Source organism: Triticum aestivum, chromosome 2D (assembly GCF_018294505.1).
Source record: "Triticum aestivum cultivar Chinese Spring chromosome 2D, IWGSC CS RefSeq v2.1, whole genome shotgun sequence".
In the NCBI taxonomy this organism is placed as follows: Eukaryota; Viridiplantae; Streptophyta; class Magnoliopsida; order Poales; family Poaceae; genus Triticum; species Triticum aestivum.
The window spans coordinates 55078316-55102040 of NC_057799.1; the positions used below are offsets into that span (position 1 = coordinate 55078316).

At 44.5% G+C, this 23725-nt stretch overlaps 1 protein-coding gene across 1 annotated transcript; it reads left to right on the forward strand.

Moving 5' to 3' along the window:
- The first annotated feature begins 8959 nt into the window (after positions 1 to 8959).
- LOC123048670 (NAC domain-containing protein 92) lies at positions 8960 to 10675 on the forward strand. The gene is made up of 3 exons (XM_044471719.1): positions 8960 to 9232; positions 9317 to 9603; positions 9778 to 10675. The coding sequence occupies exons 1-3, from the start codon at positions 9037 to 9039 to the stop codon at positions 10399 to 10401; spliced, it is 1107 nt and encodes a 368-aa protein (XP_044327654.1). The 5' UTR covers positions 8960 to 9036; the 3' UTR covers positions 10402 to 10675.
- Positions 10676 to 23725: the final 13050 nt, after the last annotated feature.

Genomic DNA, 23725 nt, shown 5'->3' on the forward strand with positions numbered 1-23725 from the left:
GGCAAAAAAAAATGGAAAAAAATTTCTTTTAATTTGCCATGGCAATTTTTACTATATTGACATGGCAAATTTAATTATAATGCCATGTCAATTTCTTTTTAACCTCCTTTTTTCTGTGAGATTTTTACTTTTTCTTCCGTGGCAAATTTTACCTTTTTCACATGGCAAAATTACCTACATTGCCACTGTAATCTTTAGCTTTTGCATACATGTCAATATAATTGCTAGTGGCAATTTTTTTCATGCCAAATTAACTTTTATGGGACGATGCCAATTTACTCTAATTTCCTTGCATTTTTTGCTTTACATATGATCCATGGATTTTTTTTACCTTTTCATCATTCATGGAACCACGGTAAATTACTTTTAAGAAACATGGCAATTTCTCCCAAACAATATATGGTACACTTTTTGTGTGTGTTTTACATTTTTTTGCCACTACGTAAAGATTCAAATTTGCCATTACTTCTTTTTTGCGCCATTTGAAAACATAAACTTGAACATGGCAACTTTTTTCATATTGGCAAAATCCCATGGCAATTTTGTCGTGCAAAAGACCAATGCTTATTTGTCACAGCAAAAAAGGGCTTTTTTCGATGGGTGCACTTTTGGGCTTTTCTTCTCTTTTTTTATTTCTACATAAAAAGGGCCCGTAGGCGACGGGAAGGAGAGTTCGGGCTGGGAGGCGATGGAGGCGACAGGAAGGAGTGTTCGGGCTGGGAGGCCTCTCCCCCCGAACGAAATCGTTTGTCGGGGGAAACCAATCGTGCCGAACCTCTCGTTCGGTCTGGGAGGTCCCCAGACCGAACGTTCGGTGGTTATCGACGTCCGAGAAAAAAGTGCAGATTGATTATTCGGACTTGGTTGACACGTGTTGAGTTAGGGAGCACTTCTTTTCTTTTCCTTTTTGAGAAAAAAGATGGAGAAGAAGAAGTAGTTGGTGCGTCGATCAACCAGTCTGGCATTCTACTCGAAGATTAATTGACTAAACAATGGAATGGAAGAAATGGAGATGCCTTCCTTCCTCTTAACAAACGAAAAAGATCAACTCGACCACGTTCAAAAAAAAAGAGAAGAAGATCAACTCGAGAAAACTCCAAGATGGTAGGTAAAGAAATTAACCAAGCCACGCACGGGCATCACATCCCTTTCTGTCACGCGTCCAACCACGTCCTATTTAGCAAGAGTCCCTGACGATCTAAACACTGCGATTAAACTAGCGTTTCGGTAAACTACTATGCATATTCGATCCATGGCTGCCGCTTTGATCCCATCAGCGATAGCATCAGCACCCTACCAATCCGCTACAAGCAAATCATTGACCCAAATTAATTAGGCGCGCATGATCGATCCCGAGGTCGATGCATTGTTCTGTCTACCCGCGCGTCCTTTTCCCAGTTAATTTATCCGCCGATCGTTCTGGGTCATGAGGCCATGGCATGTGGCGGCCGGCCGGCTCTCCGTACGGCGGTGCCGCGCCGCACGGGCGCTTTCGGCGGCATGGCAGTGCCACGGCGGTGCCCGGAGATTACCGCCGAGCACGCGTGCGTTGAATTTACCACCCGCTTTCACCTGCTAACAAGAACGGTGAGTAGTAAACAAGCGGAACCCTGAATGATCAAGCGGCCGGCTGGCCATATAATTGGTGCACCGTCGTGCAATTTGGCATGAGGTTCTTCGAGCCTCGTTACTTGATCCATGTAGCTAGAGCAATTAACGTCGCTGTTATTGGGGCTCTGTCTTTAGACGATTAAACCAAGAGACGAGATAAGAAAATGGAATGAGTAGATTATTACTCCCAAGTCACCACTTTGACGAAGGGAAAGGAGAGAGAAATCCAGTCAGAGGAGCCAAAATCATACTGAGTGCTAAAAATAACGGAATTCCAGTTATTGACATAGAGAAAAGGACACAATGGATAAATATCGGAAGGCAGATCGAATTAAGTAGACTACCAGTATTATTATTGATCTGTTAAAGTCTCTGGATATATCGAGTCAGTTGCAACTGAGCCGAGCGATGGACTGGCAAGTTGCCGGCCGGTAGCCTTTTTTTTAATCAATAAAGGGTTTTTCCTTCCGATTTTCATTACTGAAAACCAACTGCCAGCCGGTAGCCTCAGCCCGCCGTTGTCCCCTTTGCCGCCGTGCGTGCTCGCTCTCCCTTCCGTCGTCTCGCTCATGGACTGCAAGCACTCTGTCCACACCGCACTCTCGAAACCCAGCCTGCCACTTTTGCTCTCGCATTTCCGTCTGCAGAAAACGGCTTCATCCTCTCTGCTGCAACAGCACAATGCCCAGAAAACGGCTTCATCCACTTGGCTGGCTAGCTAGCTAGACCGGCGCCTCCCAGCTACTAAAACTGACACGGCAATGCGGTTCGGTTTGTTATTATCAGTAAATTTCCCGTATCGTTCCGTTTCTTGCCCAATAAGGCTACGTTGAGTACGTCCTCCTATCTGATCTACCACAGCCGGGGACCGACAGTTATCGGCACGCAGCGCTACTGCTACCGAGGCGAGCGGTGCCAAGTGTCAATGGCAGTCGCCGGTGCCTGCACAACCTTGGCCACCTCATTTGCCCAATCCCCGTCCACCACCTCTCGAAATATAACCAACGGACACACAACGGCAAATCATCTAAGGAGAAACATCATGCATGCCGCAGCAGGATTGTAGGTTAGACGGTTAGATTCTTTGTGATGAAATTGATACATCATGATGTAAGCGATATATTTATCACTGGTGCTTGCATTTCTCTGGATTTGTTTTAGCTTTTTCGACGATATTCGTTTAGTGATTCATACGGATGAGTGTATATGCATGTAGGTGAGAATATGCATCTCTAATGTGTTCAAATTAAAAAAAGTAGGACCGTCCCACTTGTATTTTCTTATAAACTAGTTAGTTACGGAAAATCATCATATTAAAAGCTAGGTTTGTAGAAAATCATCATATTAAAAGCTAGAGAGAGAGAGAGAGTAAGCCATCTAGCTACTACTATGGACCCGTGGATCCTAAAATAACTACTCACACATCATCATGGAGACAACAAATGTTGATGAAGAGGCCTCCCATGGTGGCTTCACCCCCGGCAGAGCACCGGAACATGGCTCTAGATGGGATCACTTCAGAATAGAGGCTTGCGGCGGCGATAATTATTTTGGGGTTCGCTTATGAGGGTTTCGGGATTTATGCGAATTTATAGGCTAGAAATTAGGTCAAATGGAGAGTTAGGGGGCCCACGTTGGCAGGTGACGCAGCCAGGGGATGGCTGTGCCACCAGGCCATGCTGCTGCCTCATGGGCCCCCTCGACCTCTCCTGAAGCTTCTAGGGTCCTTCATTGTCCAAAAAATGGCCAAAAATTGGCATCATATTTGGACTTTCCTAGATATATATTCTCCGTGAAACCAAAAACAAGCAAAAAGCGGGAACTTGCATGGGGCACTAATAAATTAATAAGTTAGTCCAGAAAAATTATATAAAACATATAAAAGTGATTATATAATAGTATATAACAATAAAAATTATAGATATGTTGGAGACGTATCAGTGGCCACTGACATGTCTTTTATAGTAAGTTTCCAAATTGTTCTAGGGTTCACTGTTCATGTGTTGTCCATTGCAATTATTTTGTTGAGCATGAATCTGATGGTGATGTGGTCATGTTGTGATAGTAGATCATGATAAAAAATTTGTAGTGCTCTCAACTCTGATTATGTCTGTCATTTAGTTTTTGGCCCTTTAATTTTAGGAATTAGAGGTGAATCATTCTATTTTTGTGTTGTTCATTAAATTTGTAAATTGTGTTATTCTCATTAATTTTGCAAAGGGTACTGAGCACGTATAGTAGGCACTGATTAATGTAGACAGGGAAGAAATTTAACAACTTTAACCACCGTACAAATTTGTAAATTATTGCAGAATGGAAAAAACTATGGAATAGTTCAGTGGGTAGATGAGGAGAGGCCAGACTCACTGCAGATTGCTCTGCACAAGTTAAGGGGTTTGTATGACGAGAACAAGCATACTAATAGGATTGAATGCCTGGAACATTCATCTAGTGTCCATGGTGTTATGGAATAAAAAATGAAAATAGAGGACAACTATGTCAAGTTGGTTGTGGATGTCCCAAGAGATGTCCCAGGAGAATAGTTCTCAAGAATACAATTATCAATAGAGTTGGAGGGACAATGAAGAGAGAAGATCTTTGTTTTGGACAACAACATGGGCAATTTGAAGCAAGAGCTTGGTGCAATGGAGGTTGAAAACACTAAACTGAAGGATGGAGCACATCCAAGTTGCTCAAGCCAGTGTCATTAGGAATTTGACGTTCACACATCTGAAAGAGAAGGAAAAGCTCAACACTTAGAGGAGGAACTTGGAGTTTTACGTTGTCGACCTCATGAAAGCCAGTCAAAAGAACAAGATCAAGCTCAAGGGGACCAATGCCATTTGTGATGAAGAATAAGATATAATCTGATTATCTTGGTCATTATGTATCTTTTGAACAAATCTTTAGTCTGAAACTTTTAACTATGGCTTGTTAGGTTGAGTATATGAACTAGGGAGTGTGACGAATCCACTGAACTATGTTTAGTTTGAGTATGTGAACCTTCTTGATATGCTTATGATAACAAAGTTAGTTTGAGTGTGTGAACCTTCTAGTAATTTATATATGATGTTGTTGGATGCATTAATTTTAGGCCTTCCATCAGCGCCGAGACACCCTAGATGGTTAAATTAGGGTTTTAGGTGTTCCATTGAAGCCGAGGCACCCTAGATGCTTAAAGTAAGGTTTGTGGGGTTCCACTGATACAAACAAATCCTATATGGTTAAATTAGGGTTTTACGTGTTCTGTTGACACCGAGGCACCTGATAGGTCTGAAACATATCTACAATTTTTAATTTTTTCATGGCATGTTTATATCATTTTGGAATAGTTTTGACACCAATTTTCATTATTTTTCTGGAATAACCTATTAATTCAGTGTGTAGTGCTAGTTGTTGTTTTCTGCATGTTTTTATATTTTCAGAAAAATCAATTATTTTGAGCTAAAAAAATCCAGAACAAGCAGGAGAAGTTTTGTATGGGAAAGCTTGTTTCTGGGCGTGCTCGGATTCAAGCCCTTGGAAGATCATGTTTACACGCCAGACGTCCTTTGGGGATGTCTTCTGCCTTGTCTCGCCTAAGCCGCCAACTTTGCCCGTGGGGCGGAGTCCCACAGCGGAGAAGAAGGTCCTCGGTGGAGTGAGGGCGCTTTCATTTCTTAGGAGCCTTCGTGCAAGGTTTCTAATGAAGTCCGTGAATGTTTCTCTTTCTGGATGAACGCAGTTTGAGCATTAGAAATGAGCTTATTCATATGTAGCAAGAGCCGAATGGCAACCGCGATGGCGTGAATTAGACTAGTAGGCCTATACTCAGTGTTAACTTCCACCTCCGCTTTCCTAGGCAAGGGTACAAGATTTGCGGAGTTAAGACATTAAAAATTGGATAAACATGGGCGTTCCAGAATAGGTAAATGGCTTCCATAACGTCCTGTTTACCCGGATATTCATTTTCTTCTTTTTGGAAAAAGGTGCCGATAAAGCCGTCCGGACCGGGTGCCTTGTCTCCCGGCTTTCGGTTGATGGCATTTTCCATAACGTAAGAATAGGTAAATGGCTTTCATAACATCCCGTTTACCCGGGTTTTTTTTTTGGAATAAGGCGCCGGTAAAGCCGTCCGGACCGGGTGCCTTGTCTCCTGGCTTTCGGTTGACGGCATTTTCCACCTCCTCGGTGAAACGGTTCGTCGATGCCCTGAAATTCAAGCCCTCCATAAAGATCTTGGGATCAAAATCACTTCTCCAATGTGATTGGTAGACGGAAATGTTTCTACTTATCGAATTTCCATATCCTTTTGTTTAACATCCTTCCTTTTGCCTTAATAATTAGGTTATAGATGTTCTCTTACCCGATCACAGCCGGAGCATCCTGCCAAGGGCGATGGTGGCACCGAAATAGCAGCACGTTGGAGTGAGCTGGAAGCCATTGAATCCCATCACAAACGTCGCTGCGGCGCACAGCCTTGAGCTGGACCCGGGCCGGGTGACGGCGGTGCCTCGTCGCTCACCGTCCAAAACGGAGACGGGGACGGGACCCACGTAACCGGCCACGTAACGGAAGGCCACGACCGTTGCTAGTTTCTACGGGGTGGATCAAGTCACCGAAATCTTTCCAGGAGTTACTCAACTGAAAAAGCTTTTCGTAGGCCACTAGCAAAAAATATATCCTACGGGATACCAGCAGTAGTGCATGCTACTACTATGCTAACACTAGCGAACATAACAGTTTCTTTGCGGTGGATTGCACCCTTCACGCACAAATAGCACTACGTCCGTGCCGGGGCAAAACGAGCAAATTATCTTTCTTACTCTTGGCCACGAAAAAAGAGAGAGGAATCAAGCAAAAAGGATGGTACTAGATCAGCAGCATATGCTTAGGTGAGAAGGGTTTTGCATCTGCCATGCATTTCCATTTCGTTTCTGCCCTTTGGGACCAAGCAAATCGATCGGTCCCTGGCCTCGGCCTGCGGTCGTGGCAGACCACAGCAATATAAAAACCACGTTTAAAATTGGCCGGCTTTGGAGTAAAACATCTCCAGAGAATCTCTCCCCTTCTCTCTCATTTTATATGTCACGTTGTGAGAATTTAATGCCAAAGAAACATTCATTTGAATCCATATCCGTGATCTCTGAGGAAGGTACAGTGGTGCTGTCGAGGAATGATAAGGTAGACTTGTCTGCTTCCGGAAACTGACAATGTGGCCGGCGACAGGGACTCTGAGTCTGACGGATGATCAGGTCCACCAAACACCACGCCGTATATTTTTGGATCGAGATTCCCCGTCGTTCAGCTTCTAGCAACAAAGCCATGATCAATTATGGAAATGTTAGCAGCAAAAAAGAGCTTGCTAATTACTGATCATCAGTTGTTGATTGCATACATGTATAGCATTATCTTCTTCGGTATCCTTGTGAACCCACAGGTTTGTGAATTGCGGTGTGCGTGAAAACGCTTGGTTTTGTGCCAATGAACTGATGATTTTTTCGACGCTAGCTAATTACCACATATAAAATTCAGATGACCTTTTCTATTTCGTACTAACAATCTAGGACTAGCTAGGATACATTACAGATATGGGATAATATTTCAGCTCCAGGAAAGGCAGCTAGGGCATGGACAGGTGAAGAAATGTCCAGGAAACAGCATACGTTGCAACTGTATCTAGTTTACAGATATGGCATGATTTGCTGAATTAATTACACATTTTTTTTTTCCAGATACTCATGTGACTTGTGATTGGACCAACCACGGCAGCATACGCGTTGGCCAACGCCTGACCTAAGCATTTCGCGCCTCCGCAGCGTCATGGCCGGATTTTTCTGTAGCGCCCACTACACAATCAAATTGATTAGTATACGAGATAGGAATGTTAATTCCAAGTGTATTTAATGCACTCAAGATTTAGTCTTTGCGTACATAAATAAGTGCATACCCAAGCACTATACGCGTCAGGATTAAGCTCGTTGATAACATATTAGTGCTTAGTGGCTAAGTATCTGGTCGCATTTTTTTCCCGAGTAACAGATAGAACTACTGTCTTTCAATTAGAAGAAGAGAACATTTTAAAGAATGAATTAGAAGAAGAGAAGCTCATTACAGATAAACTTATATCGACGGCAGACTTTTTTGTAAGGTAAAATCGGGAGAACAGTAAAACGCCATGCGGACTACTCGCGTAAGAGAAAACGATGGCAGTTTGTCAATGCATTTTCTCTGAGTACAATGCAAGTGGAATATATGATAGTACATACTATTATGCACTGTCAGACATTTGGATTTCTTTCCCTGGACAACTTCAAATTAGTTTGTATTTGACTATACGAGTTTTCTACCTACCACCATCTCCACTAGAAATTCGTCTCGTTGATAAACTCCGTGGATTGAAATAGGCACTGCATATAAATAGTGCATTTCACGTGCCATTTTGTGCGTTGTCCGGTTAGTGAGAAAAGGATCTTGAAGCTATGGATTTAACCCTCGATTCGACAACGCATACCGGTATGCTTTCACTCCCGAACTCGTTGTCTGTTTTTTTTTTAAATTTTCTGTGGCTGCATATGGACGACCCCGCTAGAAACAGCTAGACGATAACGCTCGTTGTTACTGGTATCTTTCATGGCGACTGTACAAGTGGAATTCTGGGACGAATTATCGACTGCTATTTTTCTCAGTCACACACAAAAACAGCAGCGACACTGACGTGTGCACTACTAACCACCTAACGGTGTGTACATAATCATTAACAGCTAACTCTCTCTCTCTCTCTCTCTCTCTCTCTCTCTATATATATATATATATATATATATATATATATATATATATATATATATATATATATATGTATATATGTGTGTGTGTGTGTGTGAGAGTGTGTGTGTGTGTCAAATAGAATTAGCACATATCATTAGCAGGTTAATGCTTGGTGATTACACAGTGCTTATCCAGAAGTAGTATCATTAGCAACCAAGGATTAAAATCGCGGAAGAAAGAATCTAGCGGCAGGAAATGCTCTATCTCCGACGATTTCAGCGTTATCTCCCGCGATTCACAACGGCATTCAAATTGCGGGGCAGTTTCCGAACGGAGATAGCGCCGCGAATTGCGTCGGTTTCATCCGTGATTTAAAATCATTTTAGCAACCTATTTTTAATTTTTTGCGGGATATGTAGCAACCTATTAACTCTTGATGATTCCAGTTCTTATCCAGGATGTTATCATGAGCGATTCATTCGGACATGCTTAGCCGCTTGGTCGTAGGAGCATTAATTTACTGCCTTGGAATTATTACTGCCGTGAATTTCCTCACGCTATATAAGCACCCCCACCTGGCCGCTCTTCCAAACCCCAAACCGTTCAGACAATCACCTCTCCACATATCTAGTCTTCCACACCGTAGCAAGGCAGTAGATCCGAGAGGGTGCCGCCGCGATGTCGGACGTGACGGCGGTGATGGCTCTGGAGATGGAGGAGCCGAAGCTGGTGCTTCCACCGGGCTTCCGGTTCCACCCCACCGACGAGGAGGTGGTCACCCACTACCTCACCCGCAAGGTCCTCCGCGAATCCTTTTCCTGCCAAGTGATCGCCGACGTCGACCTCAACAAGACCGAGCCGTGGGATCTCCCCGGTGAGTACTACTAGTCCCTCCTTGACAGGAGCGTTCGTTTGATTCGATTTGCAGCGCGCTCATGGCCGGCGGATCGTTTTGCAGGGAAGGCGAAGATGGGCGAGAAGGAGTGGTTCTTTTTCGTGCACAAGGGCCGGAAGTACCCGACGGGGACGCGCACCAACCGCGCGACGGAGAAGGGGTACTGGAAGGCGACGGGGAAGGACAAGGAGATCTTCCGCGGCAAGGGCCGGGACGCCGTCCTCGTCGGCATGAAGAAGACGCTCGTCTTCTACACCGGCCGCGCCCCCAGCGGCGGGAAGACGCCGTGGGTGATGCACGAGTACCGCCTCGAGGGCGAGCTGCCCCATCGCCTTCCCCGCACCGCCAAGGTACGGCCGGCAAGATTCGATTGTCCCCGTCTCCGTGTCGATCGGTCGAACCGCCGGAGCATCCGGAGATGCTGCTGGCCTGGACCACGCGCTCACATGTCGCGCTCGCGATTTGCTTCTTGTTTCTTATTCTTCTCGTGTAGTTTTCTCAACCTGCCTGTTGCGTGCGTGCAGGACGATTGGGCTGTTTGCCGGGTGATCAACAAAGACTTGGCGGCGAGGAATGCTCTGCAGATGGCGCCGGCGGCCGGCGGGGGCATGGAGGACCCTCTCGCCTTCCTCGATGACGTGCTCAACAATGATGACTTGCTCAACAACGCCGAGCTGCTCGACAACGCCGGCCTGCTTGACAACGCTGACCTGCCGATGCTCATGGACTCACCGTCTGGCGCCGACGACTTCGCCGGCGCTTCGAGCTCCTCATCCAGCGCCGCCCTGCCGCTTGAACCGGACACAGTGCATCTGACCATAAAGACGGAGTCGCCACCGCCGCAGCAGCAGATGCAGAGCCCATACTACTTCATGCCGGCGGCTGCTAACGGCAATCTTGGCGGCGCCGGGTACTCACCCTACCAGGCTATGGGGGACCAGCAGGCCGCGATCCGCAGGTACAGCAAGCCGAAGGCGCAGGTAGCGTCTTCGTCGGCGCTGCTGAACCCTTCGCTGGGCTTGGACACGGTGGCGGTCGCCGGTGCCGACACCTCGTTCCTGATGGCGTCGTCGCGGTCGTACCTCGATCTGGAGGAGCTGTTCCGGGGCGAGCCTCTCATGGACTACTCCAACATGTGGAAGATCTGATGTGGAAGATCTGGAGCGTCTCAGTTTGCTGTAGCAATAGATGGTTATTTGGTTGATGGTAGCTCTCTGATGGATTAGTTGCTTCATTAACTTTCGATTAAGGATTGAGTTAATTAGGCGGTGGTGATTCCAGGAGGATCGTCGTGTGTTTGTTGTTGCGTCCAAGGCATAATGCTGGCCTGTGACGGAGGGAGTGCTGATTAATCTTAGGATAAGATATCAAACTACTAGGAGGCATCTGTAGTTTGTACATATAGTTACATGATTGCTATCATACAGTTTAGCGAGTGGGGGGAATGAACCCTATCGAGTTGGTTGATAATGATAAATTTGATTGTGTGTTGATGGAGCCGAATTATTCCCGTTGTAAATGTTCAATTTGTTCGATTGTTAATCGTACATGCCATGGTTGATTCTAGGGTCTTGGTTATTACACTAGTAGAAAACGGGCCTTTAGTCCTGGTTCTAGAACCGGGACAAGACAAACGAGACTAATGCCCAAAACCTTTAGTCCCGGTTGGCTTACTAACTGGGACTAAAGGAGCTCCACGTGGCCGCTGTCTGGAAGGAATTTTTTTGGAAAAAAATTGAATTTTTTTTATTTTTTATCTGATTTTTAAATTGCTGAATTATTTGATAATTTAATCTCTAATCACCCCTCATCACTGCTCAAGTGTGGAGCACTCATTCTAAATCGTCTAACTTCCCGACTGGTCACACATCCTCTCACTACTCCAGCCTGAACACGCTTAACTTCCGAGTTCTATTCCCCCTCGTTTTCAAGTTTGTACTTGTTGTTTTCCTGACAATAGTAAGCTGTCAATCCTATTAACCCTTAGGAGTTGAACTTGAGCATGAAGTCACACGTTTCATCGTTTGAGTTTGAAACTATTATTTAAAAAACAATAATTATTTAGTAACACTAATATTTCTTGAATAAGTAGCTTGACCACAGTTTGAAATTTTTTTCAAAAAAACATAAATTTAAGGATACTTTTTTTCCTTTTGGAATTGATGATTCTAAAAATTGGCAAAACGGCTTATGGCCGTCGAAATCAGAACGGGCTTTTCGTGCTGAATATTTTGATATATTATACTTTTTTTCAGTATCGTATGCAAAAGTTATAGCCATTTTACTTTTTCATAACATTTTTTTGAAGAACATGTCCAAATTTATGTTTTTTAATTTTCCTAACTAGTAGATGTAGTAACATAACTACATCTCGAAGGATTTTAGTTTTTGAAGTTTTTAACATTTTCTTTTGTGTTTTTGAAAACTGAAATGGCGAGTAGTTCCGTGCTTTCCTCATAGAGGTCGCCTGTTTAATTTATCTACCAATTTATTTATTGTTTTCAAATATAGCCAAAAGTGATCGAGCTGTTTCGAACACACGACCTGCAGGACATTAGTGGAGCTACAGTTGGCAAGCAGGATAGGCCATATGGTCAAATTTGCTTTCACGCCTCACCGATTTACATATAGATTGCGTGGGTCGCAACCCATTTGGCCTTGCTGTAGCTCCTCCTCTGTCAAGGAGTATAGAAGAATATAGTAAAACCCTTCGACTGCATTAACGAAATGTCCGTACTTGATTCGACTTCAACATAACGTCTTCTCGGATTGAACTCGTTCTTCATATGGGGTTTGTTTTATATTTTTATGTAACTAAATTGCAAACAGGTGCAATTCCATGGACGGCCGATGTGGGATGCACGTGATTAGTTTTTTTTTTGAATTGAGGATGTACGTAATGCTCTTATATTTCTTTACAAGGGAGTGATTAGTTTAAATGGACCAAGAAGCATGGGCCTCGCCTGGTGCTGTACGTCGCACAGGACTCGAACCGTTTCCCATGCATGCGTGTACCCAATCGTTCGCATTCATTTCCAGGCCACGGGACGTCGTCATCGAATCCACTTGCATGCACGCGCACAAAAAAAAAAGACCTAATCAAATCAATTCCTGTTGAAAAATACAAAATCAAAAAAGAGAACTGGAGCGCGCGCGCTAATTGGAGTCTCTAATCAAATCAACTACCAGGTCGTAATTAAACAACAGCTCCACTTGCTAGTACTGCTCACTGGCTGGCTGGCCAACGGGGGCATGCTCGCATGGAGGGCTTCGACCCGTTCTCGACTGCTCAACAACGACCTATGGAGCATTGTAACCTGTTTCGTACTTTTTCTTATCTAATAATGTCAGATATCGCCGTCAAAAAAATAATTAAAAAACACCAACCTATTGCTCACCACTACCCAGGAATAACTGATCCATGGGTATTTAGTATTTTTAGAAAAAACTTTCAATATATTCATCAAATATCATGACTATAGAAAGAACATCAGAAGGGGCATAAATTACATCAATGTTTGTAGTTAGTTGTTTATTGAGTGTGTTTCCAATGCACTCGGTCAACAACGTTTTTACCGAGTGTCGTATAAATAAACACTCGGCAAACAGGCGAAACTCGGTAATGTGGGACCTCTGCCAAATATCTTGTAAAAAACACTCGGCAAAGCATGGGCACTCGACAACAATAACACAAGACACTGGGCAAAGCAGTTATCCGGAAGAAACAGAACAAATTGTACTTAACTAATTTGTCTAAGCAGATAGAAACTTTTCTTCTTCGGTTGGAAAAAAAAGGAGGCGTGGGTTGAGCACCACATATATGGGAGAACGGATGGGAGCATTCGTTGGGGGTAAGCAAGCCCCGTCCACTCTCACATTCTCTGGTGGTGGCAAGTAGCGCACCTGTCGCAACTTGCGAGTTTTGATGCAATTTCTCCATGCGCGCAGGAGAGATGCGATGGTTTGTTTGTGGTCTTTTTATAAATTTGATTTTCAAAGCGATTTATCTCTAGAATCATAATCCAAATTACGAACCGTTTTCACCATTCTGTTTCTCACAAAGTGATTTTTTTTATCCCAAGTAGTAGGGTTTGATGATTTTTTGACTGAAAAATGTGCTTTCAAAGTGAACCAACATGTGCTTTCAAATTATACAGTGTTCCCGAGTGAACCTAACTTATGCTCCTGTGGGGTGAAACACAACAATGTTTTCCAAGTAAATTAACCTATGCTTCCTGCACAGGGTGAAACACACATGTGCTTCAGGAAATCGCACATGTGCTCAACCCGGGAGCACAATACACTTGTGCTTCTGCGTGAAGAACACATGTGGTCCACGCCGGAGCAAAACACACTTGTGCTCCTGGCAGCGAATGGAAAAAAGGATGAAGCAAAAGAAGAGAAAATAAAGAAATAAAAAACCAAAAACCCACAAAAAACCCAACAAAACAGAGGAAAGAACGGGGAAACTACGATAGATCTGTGCCTTCCGCGCTCCCCCCCTCCTCTCAAGGATGTTGGCTGTCCTCTCCCCCTCCTCTCCCCTTCCGCGCTCCTCCCATTACTCCTCCCCATCGTCCTGCGCCTTTCGGCAACTGAGGTCCGTCCTTGCCTCTCCCCTTCCCCATGTCTCCCCTCCGTCTCCGGCGCCGGACTCTCCTCTCGACGTTCCCCTTCTTCGGTCTCATGGCTCCCCTCCTCGTCCTCTCGCCTTTGGATCTGGCTTTGGCAATAAATTTTGGGCCCTTTCTTCGGCTAGGGGCGAGGACGACTCTGACGACGAATCCGACCTTCCCCCTCTCGCCACAGTCTCTCCTCCTGTCGTGATGCCGCCGCTGAGGTCGGGGCCGATAGGGCGCATTCGAAAATTTGCCTCGGGTGGGCGAGGTCGGCCGGTGTTCTCTGATGATGTGGTTGGATCTGGCTGGATCCAGGTTCGGCGCGACCGTCGACGGGATCGTTCGGGGGACGGTTTCTTCGCCGGTTCGTGCCGATTTTGGGGTCGCTCCTATGCGGGTCGGTGATCTGGCGCGTTTGCCCTGCTCTCCTCCTTCCTCGTCGCCGGCGGGCAGGCTGGGTCCGGTGCTGCTGGCGGCGGCAACGGCCGCTCCTCTCTCACCTCCAACCCTAGATCGGGTTTCCGTGCAGGAGGCTTGTGGGCCCTCTGCTCGACCCTCTTTGGCCCGGTCTGGGCCGTCCGCTCCACTTGGGTCGCCTTCGCTGTCGTCTCCTAGTGAGCCCCCCTTTCCATTCTGGGCCCTGGGCCTAGCTTGGCCCAGTTGCCCCCTCCCTCTCTGGCGGCCCCGGCCTGTGTGGCCCCTTCCGGCCTGGCAAGCGCTGGTTATTTATGGGTCCGCAAGGGCTCCGCCCCCCATTTCTAGGGTTTTCTGCATCTTAGTCCGATCTGCGTCGCTTCCGCCTCTGCATCCCACTCTAACGCAGATCTCCTCCCCCTCCACCTCTCCTTCTCCCCTTCGCGGTTGTGGTGGCCATGGACCGATCCCGCGGCTCCTCGAGCGAGGTCGTGTCGGGCCAGAAGCGGCGGCGGGAGGATTCGGGCGACGGGGCGACGGATTTGGAGCTCGAGGCGTCCCTCCGCTCGAAGCTTGAGGCCGAGCAGGCAGCTCGGTCGCAAGTGGCCCGCGACCGCGATGCCTGGGCGGCGGGGCCCGAGGTGCTCCAGAACGATGAGCGCGCTGAAGGAAATATGCCCTAGAGGCAATAATAAAGTTATTATTTATTTCCTTATTTCATGATAATGTTTATTATTCATGCTATAATTGTATTAACCGGAAACATAATACATGTGTGAATACATAGACAAACAGAGTGTCACTAGTATGCCTCTACTTAACTAGCTCGTTGATCAAAGATGGTTAAGTTTCCTAACCATAGACATGAGTTGTCATTTGATAAACGAGATCACATCATTAGGAGAATAATGTGATTGACTTGACCCATTCCGTTAGCTTATCACTTGATCGTTTTAGTTTACTGCTATTGCTTTCTCCATGACTTATACATGTTCCTATGACTGAGAGATTATGCAACTCCCGATTACCAGAAGAACACTTTGTGTGCTACCGAACGTCACAACGTAACTGGGTGATTATAAAGGTGCTCTACAGGTGTCTCCGATGGTACTTGTTGAGTTGGCATAGATCAAGACTAGGATTTGTCACTCCGGTTGTCGGAGAGGTATCTCTGGGCCCTCTCGGTAATGCACATCACTATAAGCCTTGCAAGCAATGTACCTATGAGTTAGTTGCGGGATGATGCATTACGGAACGGGTAAAGAGACTTGCCGGTAACGAGATTGAGCTAGGTATTGAGATACCGACGATTGAATCTTGGGCAAGTAACATACCGATGACAAAGGGAACAACGTATGTAGTTATGCGGTTTGACCGATATAGATCTTCGTAGAATATGTAGGGACCAATATGAGCATCCAGGTTCCGCTATTGGTTATTGACCGGAGACGTGTCTCGGTCGTGTCTACATAGTTCTCGAACCCGTAGGGTCCGCACGCTTAACGTTCGGTGACGATCAGTATTATGTGTTTATGTGTTTTGATGTACCGAAGATAGTTCGGAGTCCCGGATATGATCAAGGACATGACGAGGAGTCTCGAAATGGTCGAGACATAAAGATTGATATATTGGACAATTATATTCGGACACCGGAAGTGTTCCGGGTGGTTTCGGAGAAAACCGGAGTGTCGGAGGGGTTACTGGAACCCCCCGGGGAAGTATTAGGCCTTAGTGGGCCTTAGGGGAGAGAGAGGGCAGCAACCCAGGAGGTGGTGCCCCCCAAGGGGAGTCCGAGTTGGACTAGGGGAAGGGGGCTCGGCCCCTCTTTCCCTCTCCCTCTCTTTCCTTCCCCCTTCCCTCTTCCTAGTTGGACTAGGAAAGGGGAGTCCTACTCCTACTAGGAGGAGGACTCCCCCCCTCCTTGGAGCGCCCCAAGGGCCGGCCGGCCTCCCCCTTGCTCCTTTATATACGGGGGCAGGGGGCACCCTAGAACACACAAGTTGATTGTTCCAAGCTGTGTGCGGTGCCCCCCTCCACCATACCACCTCGGTCATATCGTAGCGGTGCTTAGGCGAAGCCCTGCGTCGGTACCTTCATCATCACCGTCATCACGTCGTCGTGCTAACGAAGCTCTCCCTCGAAGCTCTACTGGATCGTGAGTTCGTGGGACGTCACCAAGCTGAACGTGTGCAGTCCGCGGAGGTGCCGTACCTTCGGTGCTAGGATCGGTCGATCGTGAAGACGTACGACTACATCAACCACGTTGTCATAATGCTTCCGCTTTCGGTCTATGAGGGTACGTAGACAACACTCTCCCTCTCGTTGCTATGCATCACCATGATCTTGCGTGTGCGTAGGATTTTTTTTGAAATTACTACGTTCCCCAGGTATCAGAGTCAGGTTTATGCGTAGATGTTATATGCACGAGTAGAACACAAGTGAGTTGTGGGCGATACAAGTCATACTGCTTACCAGCATGTCACACTTTGATTCGGCGGTATTGTTGGATGAAGCGGCCCAGACCAACATTACGCGTACGCTTACGCGAGACTGGTTCTACCGACGTGCTTCACACATAGGTGGCTGGCGGGTGTCAGTTTCTCCAACTTTAATTGAATCGAGTGTGGCTACGCCTGGTCCTTGTGAAGGTTAAAACAACACTAACTTGACGAAATATCGTTGTGGTTTTGATGCGTAGGTAAGAACGGTTCTTGCTCAGCCCGTAGCAGCCACATAAAACTTGCAACAACAAAATAGAGGACGTCTAACTTGTTTTTGCAGGGCATGCTGTGATGTGATATGGTCAAGGCATGATGCTATATTTTATTTTATGAGATGATCATGTTTTGTAACGGAGTTATCGGCAACTGGCAGGAGCCATATGGTTGTCGCTTTATTGTATGCAATGCAATAGCCCTGTAATTGCTTTACTTTATCACTAAGCGGTAGCGATAGTCGTAGAAGCAATAGTTGGCGAGACGACAACGATGCTACGATGGAGATCAAAGTGTCGCGCCGGTGACAATGGTGATCATGACGGTGCTTTGGAGATGGAGATCAAAGGCACAAGATGATGATGGCCATATCATATCACTTATATTGATTGCATGTGATGTTTATCCTTTATGCATCTTATTCTGCTTTGATTGACGGTAGCATTATAAGATGATCTCTCACTAAATTTCAAGGTACAAGTGTTTTCCCTGAGTATGCACCGTTGCCAAAGTTCGTCGTGCTGAGACACCACATGATGATCGGGTGTGATAAGCTCTACGTTCATATAGAATGGGTGCAAGCCATTTTTGCACACGCAAAAATACTCAGGTTAAACTTGACGACCTAGCATATGCAGATATGGCCTCGGAACACTGAGACCGAAAGGTCGAGCGTGAATCATATAGTAGATATGATCAACATAGTGATGTTCACCATTGAAAACTAATCCATTTCATGTGATGATCGGACAAGGTTTAGTTGATTTGGATCACGTGATCACTTAGATGTTCAGAGGGATGTCTATCTAAGTGGGAGTTCTTTAGTAATATGATTAATCGAACTTTAATTTATCATGAACTTAATACCTGATAGTATTTTGCTTGTCTATGTTGTTGTAGATAGATGGCCCGTGCTGTTGTTCCGTTGAATTTTAATGCGTTCCTTGAGAAAGCTAAGTTGAAAGATGATGGTAGCAATTACAGAGACTGGGTCCGTAACTTGAGGACTATCCTCATTGTTGCATAGAAGAATTACGTCCTGGAAGCACCGCTAGGTGCCAAACCCGCTGCGGGAGCAACACCAGATGTTATGAACGTCTGGCAGAGCAAAACTGATGACTACTCGATAGTTCAGTGTGCCATGATTTACGGCTTAGAACCGGGACTTCAACGATGTTTTGAATGTCATGGAGCATATGAGATGTTCCAGGAGTTGAAGTTAATATTTGAAGCAAATGCCCGGATTGAGAGATATGAAGTCTCCAATAAGTTCTACAGCTGTAAGATGGAGGAGAATAGTTCTGTCAGTGAACATATACTCAAAATGTCTGGGTATAATAATCACTTGATTCAACTGGGAGTTAATCTTCCGGATGATAGTGTCATTGACATAATTCTTCAATCACTGCCACCAAGCTACAAGAGCTTTGTGATGAACTATAATATGCAAGGGATGGATAAGACAATTCCCGAGCTCTTCGCAATGCTAAAGGCTACGGAGGTAGAAATAAAAAAGGAGCATCAAGAGTTGATGATCAACAAGACCACCAGTTTCAAGAAAAAGGGTAAAGGGAAGAAGAAGGGGAACTTCAAGAAGAACGGCAAACAAGTTGCTGCTCAGGAGAAGAAACCCAAGTCTTGACCTAAGCCTAAGACTGAGTGCTTCTACTGCAAAGGGACTGGTCACTGGAAGCGGAACTGCCCCAAGTATTTGGCGGAAAAGAAGGATGGCAAGGTGAACAAAGGTATATGTGATATACATGTTATTGATGTGTACCTTACTAAAGCTCGCAGTAGCACCTGGGTATTTGATACTGGTTCTGTTGCTAATATTTGCAACTCGAAACAGGGACTACGGATTAAGCGAGGATTGGCTAAGGACGAGGTGACGATGCGCGTGGGAAATGGTTCCAAAGTTGATGTGATCGCCGTCGGCACGCTGCCTCTACATCTACCTTCGGGATTAGTTTTAGACCTAAATAATTGTTATTTGGTGCCAGCGTTGAGCATGAACATTATATCTGGATCTTGTTTGATGCGAGACGGTTATTCATTTCAATCTGAGAATAATGGTTGTTCTATTTATATGAGTAATATCTTTTATGGTCATGCACCCTTAAAGAGTGGTCTATTTTTGATGAATCTCGATAGTAGTAATACACATATTCATAATGTTGAAGCCAAAATATGCAGAGTTGATAATGATAGTGCAACTTATTTGTGGCACTACCGTTTAGGTCATATTGGTGTAAAGCGCATGAAGAAACTCCATACTGATGGACTTTTGGAATCACTTGATTATGAATCACTTGGTACTTGCGAACCATGCCTCATGGGCAAGTTGACTAAAACTCCGTTCTCCGGAACAATGGAGCGAGCAACAGATTTGTTGGAAATCATACATACTGATGTATGTGGTCCGATTAATATTGAGGCTCGCGGTGGGTATCGTTATTTTCTCACCTTCACAGATGATTTAAGCAGATATGGGTATATCTACTTAATGAAACATAAGTCTGAAACATTTGAAAAGTTCAAATAATTTCAAAGTGAAGTGGAAAATCATCGTAACAAGAGAATAAATTTTTTACGATCTGATCGTGGAGGAGAATATTTGACTTACGAGTTTGGTCTTCATTTGAAACAATGCGGAATAGTTTCGGAACTCACGCCACCAGGAACACCACAGCCTAATGGTGTGTCCGAATGTCGTAATCGTACTTTACTAGATATGGTGCGATCTATGATGTCTCTTACTGATTTACCGCTATCATTTTGGGGTTATGCTTTAGAGACGGCTGCATTCACGTTAAATAGGGCACCATCTAAATCCGGTGAGACGACACCTTATGAACTATGGTTTGGTAAGAAATCAAAGTTGTTGTTTCTTAAAGTTTGGGGCTGCGATGCTTATGTGAAAAAGCTTCAACCCGATAAGCTCGAACCCAAATCGGAGAAATGTGTCTTCATAGGATACCCAAAGGAGACTGTTGGGTACACCTTTGATACGTCCATTTTGCATCATGCTTTTATATTGATATTTATTATATTATGGGCTGTTATCACACATTATGTCACAATACTTATGCCTATTCTCTCTTATTTTACAAGGTTTACATAAGGAGGGAGAATGCCGGCAGCTGGAATTCTGGGCTGGAAAAGGAGCGAATATTAGAGACCTATTCTGCACAACTCCAAAAGTCCTGAAACTCCACGGAAGTTGTTTTCGGAAATAATAAAAAATACTGAGCGGAAGAAATACCAGAGGGGGCCCACACCCGGGCCACGAGGGTGGGGGGCGCGCCCTACCCCCTGGGCGCGCCCCCTGTCTCGTGGGCCCCCTGTTGGCCCTCTCGTGCCCATCTTCTGCTATATGAAGTCTTTCGTCCGAAGAAAAATAATAAGCAAGCTTTCAGGACGAGACTCCGCCGCCACAAGGCGGAACCTTGGCGGAACCAATCTAGGGCTCTGGCGGAGCTGTTCTGCCGGGGACACTTCCCTCCGGGAGGGGGAAATCATCGCCATCGTCATCACCAACACTCCTCTCATCAGGAGAGGGCCAATCTGCATCAACATCTTCACCAGCACCATCTCCTCTCAAACCCTAGTTCATCTCTTGTATCCAATTCTTGTCTCTAAGTCTGGGATTGGTACCTGTAGGTTGCTAGTAGTGTTGATTACTCCTTGTAGTTGACGCTAGTTGGTTTATTTGGTGGAAGATCATATGTTCAGATCCTATATGCATATTAATACCCCTCTGATTATGAACATGAATATGCTTTGTGAGTAGTTACGTTTGTTCCTGAGGACATGGGAGAAGTCTTGCTATTAGTAGTCATGTGAATTTGGTATTCGTTCGATATTTTGATGAGATGTATGTTGTCTCTCCTCTAGTGGTGTTATGTGAACGTCGACTACATGGCACTTCACCATTATTTGGGCCTAGAGGAAGGCATTGGGAAGTAATAAGTAGATGATGGGTTGCTAGAGTGACAGAAGCTTAAACCCTAGTTTATGCGTTGCTTCGTAAGGGGCTGATTTGGATCCATATGTTTCATGCTATGGTTAGGTTTACCTTAATACTTCTTTTGTAGTTGTGGATGCTTGCAATAGGGGTTAATCATAAGTGGGATGCTTGTTCAAGTAAGAACAGCACCCAAGCACCGGTCCACCCACATATCAAATTATCAAAGTACCGAACGCGAATCATATGAACGTGATGAAAACTAGCTTGACGATAATTCCCATGTGTCCTCGGGAGCGCTTTTCTCTATATAAGAGTTTGTCCAGGCTTGTCCTTCGCTACAAAAAGGAATGGGCCACCTTGCTGCACTTTATTTACTCTTGTTACTTGTTGCTTGTTACAAATTATCTTACCACAAAACCATCTCTTACCTATAATTTCAGTGCTTGCAGAGAATACCTTGCTGAAAACCGCTTATCATTTCCTTCTGCTCCTCGTTGGGTTCGACACTCTTACTTATCGAAAGGACTACGATAGATCCCCTAAACTTGTGGGTCATCAAGACTCTTTTCTGGCGACATTGCCGGGGAGTGAAGCGCCTTTGGTAGGTGGAATTTGGTAAGGAAAATTTATATAGTGTGCTGAAATTTATTGTCACTTGTTACTATGGAAAGTAATCCTCTGAGGGGCTTGTTCGGGGTATCTTCACCCCGACCAGTAGAGAAAAGAGTTGCTCCTCAACCTATTGAACCTACTGAAAATGAAAATGTCTTCTTTGAAATTCCTTCGGGTATGATACAAAAACTGCTAGCTAATCTTTTTGCAGGGGATGGAACATTATGTCCTGATGAGCACCTAATATATGTGGATGAAGTTTGTGGATTATTTAAGCTTGCAGGTGTGCCCGATGATGTTATTAAGAAGAAGGTCTTCCCTTTATATTTGAAGGGAGATGCATTGACATGGTATAGGCTATGTGATGATATGGGATCATGGAACTACAAACGATTGAAATTGGAATTTCATCAGAAGTTTTATCCTATGCATCTTGTTCATCGTGATCGCAATTATATATATAATTTCTGGCCTCGCGAAGGAGAAAGCATCGCTCAAGCTTGGGGGAGGCTTAAATCAATGTTATATTCACGCCCCAATCATGAGCTCTCAAGAGAAATGATTATTCAAAATTTTTATGCTTGGCTTTCTGATAACAATCGCACCATGCTCGATACTTCTTGTGCTGGCTCTTTTATGATGAAGACTATTGAATTCAAATGGGATTTATTGGAAAGAATTAATGCAACTTTGAAGATTGGGATCTCGACGAAGGTAAGGAGTCAGGTATGACACCTAAGTTTGATTGTGTTAAATCTTTTATGGATACCGATGTTTTCCGTAAATTTAGCACTAAATATGGACTTGACTCTGAGATAGTAGCTTCTTTCTGTGAATCTTTTGCTGCTCATATTGATCTCCCTAAGGAGAAGTGGTTTAAATATCATCCTCCCATAGAAGTAAAAGTAGCTGCACCTATTAAAGTTGAAGAAAAGACTATCACTTATAATGATCCTATTGTTCCTACTGCTTATGTTGAGAAACCACCTTTTCCTGTTAGGATAAAAGATCCTGCTAAAGCTTCAACTGTGGTTCGTAAAAGCAATATTAGAACTTATACACCTCCCGAGCAAGTTAAAGTTGAACCTAATATTGCTATTGTTAAAGATCTCTTGGCTGATAATATTGATGGGCATGTTATTTATTTCTGTGATGAGACTGCTAGAATTGCTAAACCTTGTGCTAAAGATAAACATAGACCTGTGGTAGGCATGCCTGTTATTTCTGTTAAAATAGGAGATCATTGTTATCATGGCTTATGTGACATGGGTGCTAGTGCTAGTGCAATACCTATTGACTTATACAAAGAAATTATGCATGATATTGCACCTGCTGAGTTAGAATATATTGATGTCACAATTAAACTTGCCAATAGAGATACTATTTCACCAATTGGGATTGTTAGAGATGTTGAAGTCTTGTGTGGGAAAACTAAATATCCTGCTGATTTTCTTGTTCTTGGTTCTCCACAAGATAGCTTTTGTCCCATTATATTTGGTAGACCCTTCTTAAACACTTTTAATGCTAGGATAGACTGCGAAAAGGATGTTGTTACTATTGGTTTGGGTGATATGTCTCATGAGTTTAATTTCTCTAAATTTCGTAGACAACACCGTGAAGAGGAATTGCCTAGTAAAGATGAAATTATTGGTCTTGCTACTATTGCCGTGCCTCCTAGTGATCCTTTAGAACAATATTTGCTAGACCATGAAAATGATATGTTTATGAATGAAAGAAGGGAAATAGATGAAGTGTTCTTTAAACAGGGACCTATTCTGAAACACAACTTGCCTATTGAAATCCTAGGGGATCCTCCTCCACCAAAGGGTGGTCCCGTGTTTGAGCTTAAACCATTGCCTGATACTCTTAAATATGCTTATCTTGATGAGAAGAAGACATATCCTGTTATTATTACTGCTAACTTTCAGAGAAGGAGGAAGAAAAATTATTGAAAACTCTGAAGAAACACTGTGCTGCTATTGGATATACTCTTGATGATCTTAAGGGCATTAGTCCCACTCTATGTCAACACAAAATAAATTTGGAGAAAGATGCCAAAGAAGTTATTGATCATCAATGACGGCTGAATCCTAAGATGAAAGAAGTGGTAAGAAAGGAAATACTAAAGCTCCTTGAGGCAGGTATA

Coding starts and splice junctions, on each gene's coding strand:
- LOC123048670 (XM_044471719.1), top strand. CDS start 9,037: ATGTCGGACGTGACGGCGGTGATGGCTCTGGAGATGGAGGAGCCGAAG. Junction 9,233..9,316: donor CGAGCCGTGGGATCTCCCCG/GTGAGTACTACT, acceptor ATCGTTTTGCAG/GGAAGGCGAAGATGGGCGAG. Junction 9,604..9,777: donor GCCTTCCCCGCACCGCCAAG/GTACGGCCGGCA, acceptor GCGTGCGTGCAG/GACGATTGGGCTGTTTGCCG.